The sequence below is a fragment of the Lemur catta genome, chromosome 3 (assembly GCF_020740605.2).
Source record: "Lemur catta isolate mLemCat1 chromosome 3, mLemCat1.pri, whole genome shotgun sequence".
NCBI classification, from domain to species: Eukaryota; Metazoa; Chordata; class Mammalia; order Primates; family Lemuridae; genus Lemur; species Lemur catta.
The window spans coordinates 39,442,587-39,455,645 of record NC_059130.1 but is presented as its reverse complement, the minus strand read 5'-3'; the positions used below and the strand labels follow the sequence as shown (position 1 = coordinate 39,455,645).

The window sequence follows — 13,059 nt, the reverse complement described above, 5'->3', positions numbered from 1 at the left end:
CAAAGAAGTAGAAAAATCAAAAGAAAAAACAGGCAACAGAAGGAAATACATAGGTGATCCAGATGCTGGAATGAGAAACAAAGAACTTCAAAATACTAATGTAAATTGTTAAGGAATTGAAAGGGAAAGTAAACTAAATTAATAAAAAGATGGAGAATTACAGAAAAGAAATTGAAAGAACAAATGCAAATCCTAGAATTGAAAAATGTGACTAAAATTTTTTTAAATTAAAAAAACACTGAATGAGGTTATGCGCAAAGTAGACATAGCAAAGGAATGAAATAATGAACTCAAAGACAGCTCAATATAAATTATTTAAACTGATACAGAGAAAAAAAATGAAAAATAAGAACGAGCAACATATTATCTATAAGATAATCTGAACCATTATAACACATGACTAGAAACCTGGAGGGAAAGGAAAGAGAGCACAGGGCTGAATATGAATAAATAATCGTTCATACTGTTAAAAAAAATAGATCCTCTTGTGCCATGAAACTCAAGCAAGATAAATATAAAGAAAATGAAACCTAGGATAGCATATTCAAACTGCTAAAACCTAATGTTAAATGGCAAATCTTGACTGGCCACAGTGGCTCAGACCTGTAATCCTAGCACTCTGGGAGGTCAAGGTGGGAGGACTGCTTGAGGTCAGGAGTTCTAGACTACTGAGGAAGAGTGAGACCCCATCTCTACTAAAAATTAGCCAGGCGTAGTGGCACATGCCTGTTGTCCCAGCTACTTGAGAGGCTGAGGCAGGAGGATTCTTGAGCCTACAAATTTGAGTTTGCAGTGAACTAGGACGATGCCACTGCACTCTAGCTAGGGCAACAGAGGGTAATCCTCTCTCAAGAAAAAAAAAAAGAAAAATCTTAAAAGCAGCTAGAGAAAAAGGATACGGTATGTTTAGAAAAACAGTAAAAATGACTGCTGATTTCATCAGAATCAAAGTAAGCAAAAGGATAATAAAAATATCTTTAAATTGTTAAATGAAAAAACAAAACAAAATTCTATGTAGTCCAAAACAATCAGCTTTACAAGAAATGATAAAGTTAAACAAATGAAAGGGAAATGAGCTATATGGATGCCTAGCTCTGCAAGAAAAAATAAAGAGCACGTGAAAGGGTAAATATTTGAGAAAATAAAAGAAAGGGCTTTCTTTGGTTTTTTTACATCATATCTTCAAAAGACTAATAACTGTTTAAAGCAAACATACACTGTTTGGTGGGGTTTATAACATAATTTGAAAAAAAAAAAAAAAAACAGGAGCTTGGTAAATTGAGTTGTTATAAAGTTTTACATTTTCCTTAAAGTGATATACTATATTCAAAGTTGACTGCAAATATATTGTCCTTGAAGTGGCATACTATAAACTCAAAGTTGGCTGTGGAAAAAAAGGCATTTTGTAAACTTTAAAGAGAAACCACTAAAAATACAAAAAAGTATGTGAAAAATAGAAAAGTAATAAAATAAAAAGTAATAAAATATAATACTAAAATGTCATACTGAAAACTCAATGATTTCTAAAGAAGGCAAGAAAGGAGGAACAGGGAATAAAGGATAGGAGAAATGGAACACAAATACCCTGGTGTAGACTCAAACCCAGTCATATTAGTAATTATATTAAATTAAATTTAAATGGACATGAGCACTTCAATTAACTGAGCTTATTAGATCGTGTTTTTAGAAAATAACAAAAAACTACCTACACACTTAAAGCACATACACTTTATAATGTAAAGAAAATAACAGAATGAAAATAAAAGTATGAAGAAGGATTTACTATGGAAACAACTATATCAATATCACACAAATTATACTTCAGAACAAGGAACATTTTCTAAAATAAACATACACGTTTCATAATAATAATAAAAGTGATAATTCATCCAGAAGACACAATATTCCAAACATACATGCACCTAAAAATAGGGTTTCAAAACACATGAAGCAAAAAGTACAGGTGAAAAAAAGGAAAATAGATTATAGTCAAAATTATAATTTTCACACACCCCCTATCATCAGCAATTGACAGAGCAAGGAGAAAACAATGTTTTAGTAATATTAACCAACTCCAAATAATCAATATTTATAAAGCATTATAACAAATAACATTGTTTTTAAATGCAAGAGGAACATTTAACAAAACAGACTATATGCTGAGCTACAATGAAAATCACAACCAAATTCAAAGGACTAAAAGGATACAAACTGAGCTCTGTCCTCTGACTAAAATAAAGAGAGACTATATTTACATTCCTACCTTAAACAGCAAAATACCAGCCCAACTATATGAAACAGTGGCTTTCAGACAAAGGGCCAGAAATAATACATGTTTCCAGTAGCCAGAGCGGAAAAACCTAGAAATACATAGGTATCAGGTAGAATAATCAAAAAGGTTACCTCAGTAGTGAGGCAAAATTAGCACAGGCAAAAAGCTGCTTTGGTCCTACTTAACAAAGCTGAAAAATAACCTTCAAAGATTCAAAGTATTTCCATGTAACTTAATTGTATGTCAGAACAAAGTTCAGGAATGCATTAATAATATAAAGGAATATAAAAATACTCTGCACTGAACAAGGTAAAATTTACAATTATAAACAAGTTAAATAGTAACATGGAAAATAGAAAAGATTAGTGAACTTGAAAGTAGCAATAGTAACTATCCTAAATGAACTATAGGTGAAAACGATCAAACAAAAATGAGCCGAACTGTTCATCAGTGACCTGTTGAACAACTTTAGCCTAAGAGACATGCAACTGGAATTCCCAAAGTAGAAGAGGGGACAGAAAATATTTGAAGAAATAATGGTTGAAATTTTTCTAAACCTGTTGGAAACTACTAATATAAGCCCACAGATCCAAAATATTCAAAGAACTCCAATAACAAAAAATATGGAGGGGAAAAAAAAACACCCTACAGCAACGCACATCATAATCAAAATGCTTTAAAGCCATAAAAAGAATATCCTAAACTAGGAGACACATATTTTATCAAAACAAGAGATAAGAATGGCAGCAGACTTATCTGAAGCAATGCAAGCCAGAAGACAGTAGAGCAACATATGGTAGAAAGTCAACCTAGAATTCTACACTCATATGGAAGTACTTTTCAAACACAAAGGCAAAGTAAAGACTTTGTCAGACATACAGAAGACATAATTCATCACTAGCAGACCTGCTCTAATGAAATGGTAGAGGATGTCCTTCAGGCAAAAAGAAAATGATAACATATGGAAGTCTGATCTATACAAAAGAATGAAGTACACCAGAGATGGCAAATAAATGGGTAAACAAAAGACTTAAAAAAAAACTCCATAGGCAGGGCATGGTGGCTCATGCCTGTAATCCTAGCACTCTGGGAGGCCAAGGCGGGTGGATCATTTGAGCTCAGGAGTTCGAGACCAGCCTGAGCAAGAGCGAGACCCCATCTCTACTGAAAATAGAAATAAACTGGCTGGACAACTAAAAATATATAGAAAAAATTAGCCGGGCATGGTGGTGCATGCCTGTAGTCCCAGCTACTTGGGAGGCTGAGGCAGAAGGATTGCCTGAGCCCACGAGTTTGAGGTTGCTGTGAGCTAGGCTGATGCCAGGGCACTTTAGCCTAGGCAACAAATTGAGACTCTGTCTCAAAAAAAAAAAAAACCCTCCATAAAACATAATTTACTGTCTAAACCACAATTGATAACAACATATTGTGGGGTTTACAACATATGTAGAAATAAAATATGTCACAAAAAAATAGTACAATGGCCAGGAGGAAATGGAAGTACACTGTTATAAGGTTCTTATAATACAGATGAAGTAGTATAATATTACTTGAAGGTAGAATGTGGTAGCAATTATATTAAAAACCCTAAAGCAACGACTAAAAAATAAAAAGTTATAGCTAAGTCAACAAAGCAGATAAAATGGAATCACCTTAAATTATGTTCTTCAATCACAATGCAATTCAACTAAAATCCGTATTACCAAAATATTTGGCAAAACAGCAATATCCAAATTACACGCACACACACTTCTTACAAAGCATTAAGAAAAACAACAAACAATCCATTAGGAAAATGGAAATAGGATAGGAATAGGTAATTCATCAGACAGGAAACAAAGATGGCCAAAGAAATGAAGAAATTCTCAACTTCACTAGTAATCACAGAAATGTAGAAAAAATGAGCATACAGCATTTGATACCTATTAGATTGACAGAAACAAAAAGAGAAAATATCAAGTGTTTATATGGCACAAACCCAAAGAAATCTGTCAATACCTAATATTTAATAAGGTTAAATGTGCACACACACTATGCAAGCACAAGGAGAAATGTATAGCTATACTAAATGCAGTACTGACACCCATAGCTAATGTCCATCAACAGAGTAATAGCTTTGTTCCTGCAATGGATTACTACAGAGAAGTTTAAATAAATAAATTAGATCTACATTGATCAATATGAACTTCAAAAAGTAAACAAAGAGGTATATGTCAAAGAAATAACTACAGTATACAACCTTTTATGTAAACTTGTAATTTATACAAATAATACTTCATGTGGTTGTACATACTAACACATATATGCTTGAGAAAGATTCTTGCCAACTTCATATGGTGGTTACTCTGGGAGAAAGGAATGAGACGAGAGGTCTTTAAAAGAATATAAAAAAATAAATAACTAATTCTCAAAAGTCAGATCTAAAACATATGGCAAAGGGTTGACATTTATTGTAACTGAGAAGGAGTATGTCAGAGTCTCACTATTTTTTGTACTTTTCTCTATACTGGAAATACTCAAGTAAAATAATATTGGAAAGTAAAACAGAAAACAATAATGTAAAAAAATATGACAGGAGCTTTACTTCTGAGCTGGCTTCCTCTTCAGAAAATAATAGGGAAGAACCTGTGATCTAAAAATAAGATAACTATGTTTCTTCAATTCTGAGACAAAAAGCCAAAAAGGAAGCAAAGACTAATGATGTCATGTCAAAAGGTGGGAAGAGGGTTAACAGTTCTCGCTTTCAGTATGTAATTGTCTAGTTTCAGTATGGAACCCCTAACCCCACCCCTGACCCCCACGCTTTAAGTGTGCCTCCTATGCAGCAGTTCAGAGAGCCTCTCTTTTATCACCTCCAAGGGGTGGTTAAAAATCCTAGTTTTCTCCTAAGGCAGAAAAGGAGAATCATTAGCTGAGTTACAGGAAGGACTCAAGGATTTCAAATTTCAACTGCTTCTTAAACAGACTCTCAATCAATAATCCCATTTTTGGCCTTTACTCTATGAGGTAACTGATGCTCCCCAATTCCAGGGCCTTTGCTCTGCAATATAAATAGGGTTAGTTCTTAACTTTCCCCTCACTGTCAACTTAGTATTCAGTTTTCTCAGATCTGCTAACCTATTATCTTTTGTCCATCTGCTTTATAGCTTACAAAATATTCCTGCCATTGTCCCTTCTCCCATTTTCTTTGCCTCCTTAAAATCCCTTTACTGTCATTTTCATATCTTCAAAAGGAATAAGGTAATTGCACATGTTCAATCTTTCAAAAAGAAGTCTTTTCAAATCATGTACCACTATCTGAAAATATGTGCCTAACTGATTTAGTTTATCTACACACACACACACACACACACACACACACACACACAGAACCCTGTCTTGTCCACAGCCCTTAACACAATACCTGGCACATGGTAGATGCTAACAGAAAACCACAGTTAAAACCATAGGAGACATTCTTCCCAACCATATCCCCCAAACAGAGACATCATGGGAGACACTCATTTTGGTCGGCTCAACCTCACACACTCCTTCTTCCTCCTAAAAGACTCCCACCCTATTCAGTGGAATTCAGATCCAAGCTAAGTTACTCAGAATCTAGTTACAGAATTTTTTTTTTAATAACCCAAGTCATCAGGCAATAGCCACAGAATTTTTAAAACTGAAGTTGGAAAACAAAGCCCCTTTTCTTCTTCTATTAAAAAACATAAATATAAATGAAGAAGTGTAGAAAACCACATTATCTACCATGTGATAAAAACCTATCAAAAAAGGAAATCAGAGCTGTCCCAACAAAACAGGCACAAGGGCACAAAAGAAAGATGCCCAACAACATTCAAGTTCCTAATCTCATTTACTTGTAGTCCTCCAGAGAAGCCACGGTTCTCATCTTCTCAAAGTCTGGTTGCAGCAAGACCCTTTTTTGTGTTTAAGCTAATCATTCCTTTATTGTCTCAATAAATACCCCCCTTATGTTTAAGCTAGGTCAGGGTGGGTACTTGCTTATATTAATAATAGATCATACTCAACTCCTAATACATGCAATTTTACATATTACATTTTTAACATTTATTTATATAAATGTAATTTTACACTTGTTTACATTGCATTACATGAAATAGGATATATTTAGATCCATGTATATCTCTTTAAATGCTCTTAGTTAAGCCATAGACCATTGCTGCTACCAATGAACACCTGCTGAAAGAATTTCATGTAGATAAAAACATTCTCTATTTTCTCCTCCAAATATCACATTTAAAGAGGGAAAGATATGGCAAGAAAGATATTCACTAGAAGAAAAATGACCAATATAACTTTCCTATATGAAACTTTATTTTTTCATGATCTGTAACACTCAGCTTTTGTTGCTACAAACTGGCCGTTGCAAATAAGTTACGTTATAAGGAATTTGTTCTTCCTGTAAGTCAAAAGAGGGGACTCTATCAGAAGTGATACTTTGCAGATGTTTCTAGCTGAGTAAAAATGGATGGATTAGTGACACTACCCTGTCATTTTTAAACATTTCTAGATCTTTTTCATTGCAATAAAGATCACCATTTAAAACAATTTTTTAAGTTCAACTACCACTTACTGCTTCCAGTTGTTTCTTTTTCTGCACTAGTAACTCCAACATGAGGTTGACATTGGCCAGATCAAGGTTATCTTGGTCAGTTCCCAACAAATCTTGAAATATTTGCCACCTGTGGCCATTCTAAAAATAAAGAAAAGAAACACATAATTTCCTAAGAAGATTGTTTTAGAAACACTAAAGCAAATGTTTAACTGCTACTTCCTAATATACTTAATACATTGATAGAGAAAATACACTAATGTTCCAACCTACTCCTTTCCAGCTCTGGCTTCTCCACTGCCTTCTAGTTATAATTTTAACACTATTTCTCCTCTAAACGAATTTAGATAACAGATATAAAAAACACATTCAAGACAACTGTTACATCAGAATTCTAAAGGTATAATTTCCCTTCAAAATAAGTACCTGGATTTTAATTATTTGTCTAGCCATATTTTCAACTTTGCATTTCCATATTTTCACTTGTCTCAATAATTTGCAGCTAATACTTTAAAATTGGGAATCTTTCAACATATTTTTCAAAATATCATGTTGCAATATAATCCTTCAAATGTCAGGTTATTACAAGCCAACTCTTTCTCAATGTGGTCCTACCAGACCTTTCAAAAGAGGATTACTCTAGTAAAGCACTACAGACAATGTGGTTGACGTTATTTATTTGAATAGAGCAATCCTAAGCAAATCTCCTTTAAGAACAATCAATTACATACTAAGCTTTAACATCTAATTAATATTAAACCAACAAAAACTGAAAGAAATTTATTAAAAATAGTAAAAAAAGTGTTGAAACATACGGTGCTACTCACTGAGTGGTCCAATTTGAACCTCTTTTCCTCAAATCTTTGCTTCTGTTTGAGAATGAGCTCATTCACTGAAAACACAAAACAAATACCCCATATAATTTGTATGTTTGTTTTAAGTGGATTACACAATTCTTCTGCTTAGATGGATTTTCTTCTACCTTTACAAAGACTCAAAATTAAAAAGATGCTAAACAGAAAATATTAGTTTTTTATTTAAAATTAGAAAAAGTTGTGGTGCAGCTCCTACTACTACAACTACTATTACTACAGGAGAATTCTTCAGAATGTGTATTTCCTCTTATGGGTTTCTCAGTGATGATACTACTTGCATTTGGAGATAATTCTTGACTGTGTGAGACTGTCCCATGCCCCACATGGTAACAAGCATAGGTAACTTTGTATCTACTATGAGATAAGCACCAAAGATTTTTATTTGTTCTTTTTGTTTATAACTTTTCTATAAATATCATAAAAGAGAGTTACCCATCCAAAAGTCATCCTACCCTTTTTCTTGATAATAATATGATTCTTAGCCACGTATTGGACTGCCATATAACTTTCAGAGAAACTAGATCCCTCTCCAACCCAAGGAACGATTCTTAACTAACCTAAGGCAATCAGGTCATTTATATGCTTTTCAGTGACTGATACGGGGTAAATATGTGCCCCAATTTTGACAAATGAGAGGTGTGCTGTCTTTCAGAAGGAGAAGGATAGGAGAAAACAAATTGTTTCCCTGCCTTCATAAGAGGATGATATCTGGAACTGCTGAGAGACATCCTGTAAACTTAAGGCTAGCTAGTCAAAAGATTAAGACATATGCTGGAGATGGAAGAACAGAACAATGGAAAGAACTTGACAATCACTGAACCACTGGATTAAACAGCTCTGGAAATTCTTTTCCTGTGAATTAAAATATTTTCTGTGATGCTGAAACAACATTTAATTGCATTTTTCTATTTTTTTTAATAGTCAACAAATACTAGTGATACAAAAAAAACTTATTAATTAAAAAAAAAGGAAACCAGCACTAGGATAGGCAAGCACTTTACTTTAAAGACATTATCTTATAGGTTACTCTCACCAATTAGAAATGAGGGAATATTAGGACAGAGAGCCTAAGGAACTTAACAGTTACATATAGAACAAGATGCAACTACAAATATTTTTGAGAAAAACAGATACCAAGCACATACTAAGATACAAGATTCAGAGATTATAGACTCAATCCAAAATCTCAAGCAACTCAGACTAGCAAGACAGATGGAAATGATGCAGTACTTGTAATATAATGTGATAAATAGTACTATCATTGAAATAGATTCAAATGTCTACCGGCCAGGCATCAATCAAAATGTTAACAAGCAGGCTTCACATACAAAGTAATGTTAGACCTGAGCCATAATAGGTACACAGAGACTAAGCAGAAAGAAGAATGAAAAAAAATTCAGGTAAGACCATGCACTTGTATGTGTATACCAAAGTCATAAAACAACAGGATATAAAATGATTTTAAATGGATACAGGTGAAACACAGAATCAGAGTGATTTTATAAATAATTAACAGGGGCTAAGAACTAAGGCTGGAAATGCAGGCAGATCAGAGCCTGACTGTGAAGAGGGTAAACTATACCTCACAAGCTAAATTATTATCCTAATGCAAATAAGGTAAAGGAGAGAGCTTCAAAAAATGCAGTGGTAATAAAGAGTAAGTGAATGAGAGTTTAACATTTTACTTGCAGATTTAACTATTTGAATGGGAACTGTGACTGAAATACTTTTATGTACAAGCCACACTGAATTTTGCCAAGAAATCTCTTATACCATTGTATGTGACTCTCACCAACAATACTGAAGATCACGTTTTTAAAGGCCACAGAAATAAAATGCAAAATAAAATTAAAGCAAATGAAGGCAAAAAGAAAGAGTAAAAGAAGAATGTATTAAGTGGTATGCTATTTTATATAAAGACATTTAAATTCTATATTTACCAAACTGAAGTTTTTATTATAATATCAGATTTTTCATGGAGCTACCTAAAAAATTATTTTTCTTCTGTAAAACTATATCCTATAATGAACAATGGTCAATAGATTTCTTCATCAAGGAGTATTCTTTTTGTTCTTAAAAATTTAACAACAAAAAAATCTCTTAAAATGCAAGGCATATATTAAACATATGCATCTCTGTCTTATTCACCAAAGTAGTTCTTGGCACAGAATAAGCATCCAATATTGCTGAATTGTAACAGAGGTAAAGATCTGAAAAAGGGCAAGGAAATGTTTTACAAGTTGTCTCTTTAAAACTTACCACCCTTTTTGGGAAAAACCTGCATTCCTTCCAGAGGGCAGTAATCAAAGGGGCAGAAAAATGTTCCCTGCTGTTTCTTTTCTATTACCTTAAGCCACGGGAGATGGCTCAACAGAATTGTCCGGACAAGGGTCACAGGGTAGACAAAAACCATCAATTATAGTTAAACAACAATAGCCCAAAGTCATGATGTGTGGACATGTAGCATCAGTCATGTAGACCTCAGCACAACCTTCAAAACCTCCCCTTTAAAAAGCCCTGTTTTTCTGCTTAAAGACAGGATGGCGGTCTTTTGAGACACTAGTCTGCCGCCCTCCTCATTTGCTGGCAAATTAATAAACTTCTTATCTTTTCCTCAAACAACTTGCCCTTGTTCTTCGTTTTCCCTGATTCAGCCCCACTAACAGGTACTGAACTGTCAGTAACAGCATGAACATATTAAACCTTGATGACATGCTCCTGAAGGATTTCAAATCGGATATGTCATTTTTAGCTAACACTTTCATATTTCTAATCAAGATAAGCATTTATTTTAAACCATAATCAGTCTTTAGAACTAGATATAAACCTGAAGGATGGCTTAAACATTTGATAATTATAATTCTGTGGCATTTTGTAATATCCACAGTACTAAGAACATTTCTTACTACTAAGAAAAATGCATTTCTACTGCTAAAGACCCCATTCCAGCAACGACTCTTGAGTCAGACTGCCTAACAGCAAATCCCAATTCCACCATGTACTGGCTCTGAAACTTTACAAAAGTTACTCAAACTGCCTATGCCTTAGTTTCCTCACCTAAGGAATGAGGATGGTAACAGCAGTACCTATCTCAAAGGACTGTCATGAGGATTAAATGAGTTTATGCACATAAAGTATAATAATTAAGATAGTACCTGGCAGTAGTAAGGATTTTGTGCCAGCTACTTTTTTTAAAAAAATAAGGATTTTACCCATTATTGGGCATCTACCTAGAAGAACAAAAGTCATTCTATAAAAAAGACACCTGCCCCTGAATGTTTATAGCAGCACAATTCACAATTGCAAAGATGTGGAAACAACCCAAATGCCCATCAATTCATGAATGGATTAGCAAAATGTGGTATATGTATACCATGGAGTATTACTCAGCTATAAGAAATAATGGTGATATGGCATCTCTTTTCTTCTCCTGGAGAGAGTTGGAACCCATTCTATTAAGTGAAGTACCCCAAGAATGGAAAAATAAGCACCACATGTACTCACCAGCAAATTGGTTTCCCTGATCATCACCTAAGTGCACATTTGGGAATAACACCAATTGGGTATTGGACAGAGGTGGGGGGTGGGGGGAGGGGATGGGTGTATACCTACATGATGAGTGTGATGCGCACTGTCTGGGGAATGGTCACGCTTGAAGCTCAGACTCAGGGGGATAGGGGGTCATGGGCAATATATACAACCTGAACTTTTGTACCCCCATAATAAGCTGAAAAAATAAAACAAAATAAAATAAAAAATAGGGATTTTAAATTTTGCATGTATGTTTTCCTATAAATTAATGAGTAAGAGGATCATTCATTAGAGAGGTAAGAAAACTCAACTTATAAATAGACAGTGTGAGACACAACTAGAGAGACAGAGGTGCAATGAGAGAGAGAGAGAAAGAGCACTCAAGTGGGCACATGAAAGCTTGCAAGCAACAAGAGAAAGCCAGAGAGCAAGCCTTGGCAAGAGTGGAGGAGTGCACCTGCAGAATGTGTGTGTCAGGACAGCGGAAGGGCAGCTTCTAGCCTACAACCTGAATGAAACTGTCAGGATAGCTCAAGATCAAGGGAGATGGAGAGGTGCACAGAGTGTGTGTACTGCAGTGGCGGGAGGGATGGAGGAGATGACAGAAATCCCATGGAAGGTACAGGTCAGAAGAAACAGGGACTGTAATGCAGTACTTAGAGCAGGAAAGAAAAAATCATGTTATCTGTCTCAATGGAAAAGTATATGACTATAATGACAAAAAACCAAATCAATCTTGAGTATCTGACTTCTCTTTCTTTTCATCAAACTTGAATAAAGTGCCTCATTTGTTAACCTGGGCATTTAAAAAAATTTTGCCAACAAACAGAGAAAAGTCCTTCTTTCCATATAATTCAAAAGGAGGTCAAAGAATATAGTGACTTTGCTATAACAATTCCTTCAATCCCCATCAACATATTTACATAAACAATGATTTGGAAGACGTATACTTTTAAAACTAAAAAGAATACAAAGAAAGAATCCTTGTCCTAGCAATAATAATCATCAATGGCACTTAAACTACTTTGGGACAAGGGCACCATGATCCTGAATAAGTGGCACATGCACTATAAAATTTTATGTGTAATACTTTATAAAGTAACATGTAATATTTGTTTAATCAATAGCATACTAATAGCATAATTAAATAAAAACTCAGAAAACCTATTTAAGATTATTTAAGACTTAATAGAAAATTAAATTCAACGGAAACTTTTAAGTGTGTAATTTCTATTTACAAGGCATACCTTGAAAATGTTGTGGGCTTGGTTCCAGACCATCAAAATAAAGTGAATACTGCAATAAAATGAGTCACACAAACTTTGGGGTTTCCCAGTGCATAAAAAGTTATATTTACACTATACTGTACTTTATTAAAAGTGTGCACTACCACTAACCCTAACCTTAATTACAATAAAAAACACTTTATTGCTAAAAAAAAAAAAAAAAAAAAAAAAAAAAAACCACACAACCTAACCTGTGCCTTCAGTAAGTCGTAATCTTTTTGCTAGTGGAGGGTCTTGTCCCGACGTTGATGGCTGCTGAATGATCAGGATGGTTGTCACGCAGGCTGGAGTGGCTGTGGCAATTTCTTAAAGTAACACATCAGTGAAGTTTGTCACACGGATTGACTCTTCTCTGTAGCAAGCAATGCTTCTTGATAGCATTTCACCCACAGTAGAGCTTCTTTCAAAATTGTGGTCAGTCCTCTCAAACCCTGCCACTGCTTTATCAAGTAAGTCTATGTAATATTTTAAATCTTTTGTTGTCATTTTAACAGTGTTCATAGCATCTTCACCAGGAGTAGA

The 13,059-nt window shown here is 34.3% G+C and overlaps 1 protein-coding gene across 5 annotated transcripts in view; it reads right to left on the bottom strand.

Moving 5' to 3' along the window:
• COP1 (COP1 E3 ubiquitin ligase) overlaps positions 1–13,059 on the bottom strand; it is a 245,271-nt gene that overhangs the window by 197,197 nt on the left and 35,015 nt on the right. For 3 of the 5 annotated variants that reach the window (XM_045547294.1, XM_045547296.1, XM_045547298.1), the window contains exons 4-5: positions 7,661–7,737; positions 6,867–6,986 (exon numbers count right to left, since the gene is read on the bottom strand). In XM_045547294.1, the coding sequence (XP_045403250.1) occupies positions 6,867–6,986; positions 7,661–7,737 (197 nt within the window). The remainder of the gene's footprint in view (positions 1–6,866; positions 6,987–7,660; positions 7,738–13,059) is intronic. The other 2 variants (XM_045547297.1, XM_045547295.1) reach the window with 1 other exon arrangement.